Source organism: Atta cephalotes (assembly GCF_000143395.1).
Source record: "Atta cephalotes unplaced genomic scaffold scaffold00040, whole genome shotgun sequence".
Taxonomy (NCBI): Eukaryota; Metazoa; Arthropoda; class Insecta; order Hymenoptera; family Formicidae; genus Atta; species Atta cephalotes.
The window spans coordinates 1,177,827-1,182,909 of NW_012130104.1; the positions used below are offsets into that span (position 1 = coordinate 1,177,827).

The 5,083-nt window shown below is 33.0% G+C and overlaps 1 protein-coding gene across 1 annotated transcript in view; it reads left to right on the top strand.

Moving 5' to 3' along the window:
* Nucleotides 1-687: 687 nt before the first annotated feature.
* The window catches only part of LOC105622103 (eukaryotic translation initiation factor 3 subunit C), a 6,683-nt gene continuing 2,287 nt past the window's right edge, over nt 688-5,083 (top strand). The window contains exons 1-10 of the mRNA XM_012203534.1: nt 688-780; nt 1,292-1,424; nt 1,596-1,880; nt 1,967-2,064; nt 2,284-2,411; nt 2,524-2,934; nt 3,043-3,252; nt 3,349-3,502; nt 4,147-4,362; nt 4,566-4,845. Coding sequence (XP_012058924.1) covers nt 688-780; nt 1,292-1,424; nt 1,596-1,880; nt 1,967-2,064; nt 2,284-2,411; nt 2,524-2,934; nt 3,043-3,252; nt 3,349-3,502; nt 4,147-4,362; nt 4,566-4,845 — 2,008 coding nt within the window. The remainder of the gene's footprint in view (nt 781-1,291; nt 1,425-1,595; nt 1,881-1,966; nt 2,065-2,283; nt 2,412-2,523; nt 2,935-3,042; nt 3,253-3,348; nt 3,503-4,146; nt 4,363-4,565; nt 4,846-5,083) is intronic.

The following is a 5,083-nucleotide window of genomic DNA, read 5'->3' on the forward strand; positions in this document are numbered from 1 at the left end:
CAAGTCGCTACTATATTCCAACGAATGCACTGCAATGTACAATTTTTAAATATCTGAATATTATCTGTGTCATAAAATCTGTGAATAAATACCTGTGCATATTAATTAAGAATAATAAAATAAATCATAAAATTAATATTGCATTATGTGCTAATTAAAAATTAATAATTTTACATAATTTCTGTAAGACTAATCGTTGATATTTCTAAAGAAGTCACGTGATCTCCCTTTCATTGCCGCCTCCTGCATGTTGGGTACATAACCTTAAAACGTACTTGAACGTGCCTGCTTTTACGAGGAAAAGAATAGGTAATCTGAAATTTTATTTGTTGGCCGTGTTTTATATCACTCAAATTTATTCTGCATCTTTTGATGTTGTTCTCATTTAGAAAAATGTTGGCGCCTTGCGCTATACTGAAGTTGGGAGAGGCATACATAAAACATGCGGTCTTTACAACTTTAAAATTATTAGATCGCCGTACGCCACATTGCGCCCAATATTTTTTAAATATATGATATATTTTAAGCTCTTTCCTTGCATATTACACGTTTATATCAATTTATCTGTGTTTATATACATTTGTTGTGTGTAATTTTTAATTCGAGGGTATAACATTTTAAAGTGTAATTAATGATCGTCTATATATTGTTTGTTATATTTTTGATTGTTCCAGAACATTTGCAACCATGAGCCGTTTCTTCGCAACTGGCTCAGATTCTGAATCTGATAGCGCCTCTGAGGAGGAGCAGGTCCCAAGGGCGCCTGCAACAGCCTTTACAGTAAGCATCAAGACAAGAATTTTCAATATATTTTTACATGATTTCCAGTTGACAACAGAGCAACACAAGTATCATCTTTTGATGTTGTAAAATTCTTTAATTTATTATTTTTGCTCTTAGTTCTCATTGAATCTAGATCAGGCCTGTTCAATTTGAACTCCAGAACCAAAACGTATAACCATTGACGCAAAAAATTTCAAGATAAATAAGATTATTGAGGACTATGTTGATATATATCTAAGTGACACTTATCAACACTTCATAAGTATTGATAAGTGTCACTTCATAAGTATATCCTAAAATCTTACATTGAGTTTTTTTTACGTCAATAATTTTGCATTTTGGCTTTGGAGCTCAAATTGAACTAGCCTGATCTAGATATATAAACCAATCATGTAAAAGAATTTTACAACAATTGTAAACTGTTTTCTCTGCTAAATAGTCTTTGTTATTCATAAAAAGCCAAGAAAAATAAAACAACTCAGTTGAATAACTCAATATTTTTTCATAGTTTAGTGATGATGAGGAAGAGACAAAACGCGTCGTACGTTCTACAAAGGAGAAACGATATGAAGAAATTGCAAATCTTATAAAACTTATTAGGAATTACAAGAAGATTAAAGACATGAGCAGCATGTTGACCAGTAAGTTTCAACTTCATAAATCTTCTACGACGTTTTATTCATTGAAAATTATATTAGCAAGGACTAAGCATAAGTATCATTTGTTTACAATATATGTTTATAAATACATTGATATAATTCTTGGTGATTAAATGCTTTTATTATAATAAGTATTTGCTTCCATAATTCTAGGTTTCGAAGACTTGATGCGAGCCTATCAGAAAGCTTTACCCGTGATTACCAAGGAAGAGCTTGGACAAACGCCAAGATTTTACGTTAGGTGTTTAGTAGAAATGGAGGATTTTATTAATGAGGTGTGGGAAGACCGCGACGGGCGCAAGAATATGTCCAAAAACAATTCCAAGTCACTTTCAACATTGCGTCAGAAGCTGAGAAAGTATAATAAGGACTTTGAAGAGGATATTGGCAAATTTAGAGAAAATCCTGATCAGGACGATGATGAAGAAGAAGAGAAAGGTTTAATTGCTACAAGAAATATCTTAAATGCTCAGTTCAGTTTAAATTATTTCGAGATAAAGAAAAAATTAATGATTCTATTTCAGCCGAAGAGGTTCTAGAATCTGAAGAAGAAGATGACAGTGCTGTAGCTTTCAAAAAGGCAGGATCAGAAGCAAGTGAACCGGATGTGTCCAAGTTCAAGGTTTTCTATTCAAAATTCTAAATTCTACGATATACGATATGCGTTCTTGTTTACGATTTATTAAATTAAAAATTCAGTGTAGTGCAGTTTTAATAATTTATTTAAATCGCAAACAGCAGGAGAAATTGCATCGTATGCTGAAGGCTTCACAAAGCACCAGAAATTGATTAAAATAGTTTCAAATCTAGATAGATTCAAATCTATTTCCTTGTGTTACAGAAGACCGCAACTGATGGTGAAGATGGCAGTGAAAGTGAATCTGACTGGGGTAGTGATTCGGACAGTGAGAGCACAAGTAGCGATGACGAAGGCCAATATCAAAACATTCGTGAACGTTTCATCAAGAAGTACGTTTTTTTAATCTATGATAAAATTGATAAAAATGCTTTCTACTTAACGGAACAGGCAAAATTTATCAATATAATATATATATAAATAACCATGATCTTTTTTATATAGAGCTTCAACTCAAGAAGAGGACGAAGATAAAGCAAAGAGAAAGGAACAACGTAAAGAGCGCAAAGAAAAGGAGCGAAAGAAGAAACGCGACGAAGATGATGGTGAAGGAGAATGGGAAACCGTCAAGGGCGGCGTGGCTATTCCCTCTGAAAAGCCAAAGATGTTCGCCAAGGATGCCGAGATTAATATCGGCGCGGTGTTGAAAAAGCTTTCCGAAATAATTGCAGCTCGCGGTAAAAAGCGCACGGACAGACGCGAGCAAATAGAACTCTTGCACGAACTGCAACTGATAGCAGATGCACATAATCTTGGCCCAGCTGTAGCCGTAAAGATCAAATTTTCCATCGTGTCTTCCATATTTGATTACAATCCAAAGGTTTCTGATGCTATGAAGCCGGAATATTGGTCCAAGTACGTAATTTTGCGTGAAATAGATATATGTATGTTGTACATATATATAAATTTATAAACCTTAAAATAAAAGTTTTAAAGCAAGTATTAAATAAATATTTTTTACAGAATACTTGAGCGCATTACTGAAATGTTGGATATGCTGCTGAGCAATTTAGATATGGTAATAGCAGAAACAATAGCTGAAGAAATGGAAGAGTTTGAAACGACGCCGTACAAAATACATGGTTGCGTATTAACACTGGTAGAACGTCTTGATGAGGAATTTACAAAGTTGTTGAAGGAATGTGATCCACATAGCAATGAATACGTGGAAAGGTAATATCTTTTGATATTATCTAGATTTAAAAGAAATGCAATATATTTATGATTATTAATATTGTTTATACTATAAAATATCTACACTTGTTACAGATTGAAAGATGAGAAGCAAGTTGCTGCCATAATTGACAAGGTGCAGGAATATTTAGAGAGACAAGGAACCGTATCCGAGCTTTGTCGCGTATATCTTCGTAAAATTGAGCATTTATATTATAAATTTGATTCAAATGTTTTGAAACAAAAGGAGGTAATTTTCTGAAGTATTTACATATGCATGAAATTTTTCTATTTTCTTAAGGTTCCTGAGTACTTACAAAGGATACTAGGCAACTAAAAAATTCAAGATAATCTGAAATTCGCAAATCTTTGTGTGCAAGTAGAATAGTTCAGCAGTAAAATTATTTTTTGTTTGTGCATTTACAGTTTTAGGGGTAAAATATTTCTTTGAAAAAAATAAATTTTGTTTTCTTTTAAAGCGAATATCATCGAAACTAAGAAAAAAAAAATCCAGAATGAAAAATTGAATGGTTTCAAGAGTACTTTAGAACTATAATAAAAAAAATGTTTAATAGAGGTGGGGTAGAAGTATGATGGAAGGGATAACATAATGCATGCAGTTGGATAGTGTTTCTCTTTCTAAATCTCTGTCCTCTCTGTCTATGGACTGTTTATAGATTTAAGGACTATAATTGAAAAACGCGAAACATGAAGCGGTATTCATAATCCATTTTTATTTTAAAATTGTTAATATCTTAAGATTCAAATACAATTCTCAGACTTGACTTACGGCATCTTAAGATTGTACTTAAGACAGTCTTAAATGTAAGAATCGATTATGAATATCGATCTGTACCGAAACAGCCTTAAATTATCAAAATTATATCGAATTAGGGTGAACTTGGATCAGATGTAATCACATCCGTGCAAGTTATGGAGAAGTTGTGCAAATACGTTTATGCCCACGATAACACTGATCGACTAAGAACTCGTGCGATTCTTTCGCACATTTATCATCATGCTCTCCATGATAACTGGTTCCAAGCTCGTGACTTGATCCTGATGTCGCATCTTCAAGAAACCATTCAGCATTCTGATCCAGCCACACAGGTTTGAATATGTACATGTATTTATCTTATTAATAAACTCATTTCTATCATTGTAAATTAATTTTAATCTTGGTTTAATTTATTTTTTTCTAATTCTTGAAGTTTTTATCTTCTAGAAGATAAAAAGTTAAACCAAGATTAATATTTAACATTGATAGAAATAGACATAAAATGTATAAAAATATTATTGCCTTTTTTTTTTAGATTTTATACAATCGTACAATAGCCCATTTAGGATTGTGTGCATTCCGTCATGCAAATATCAAAGATGCCCACAACTGCTTGGTCGATTTAATGGTGACAGGCAAAGTGAAAGAACTTCTGGCGCAGGGTCTACTGCCGCAACGACAACACGAACGTAGCAAGGAGCAGGAGAAAATCGAAAAACAGAGGCAAATGCCTTTCCATATGCACATTAATCTGGAACTTCTGGAATGCGTATACCTTGTTTCAGCAATGCTCATCGAAATTCCTTATATGGCCGGTATGTCTTCTGTGTTTAATATTTTTTATATTATATATATTTTTACATATGCTGGCATAGATAATGTACACACACACACACACACACACACACACACACACACACACACACACACACACACACACACACACACACACACACACACACACACTAACTAACTAACAACTAACTAAACTAAACTAACAAACTAACTAACTAAACGTTAACTAAACGTTAACGTTAAACGTTTAACGTTAAC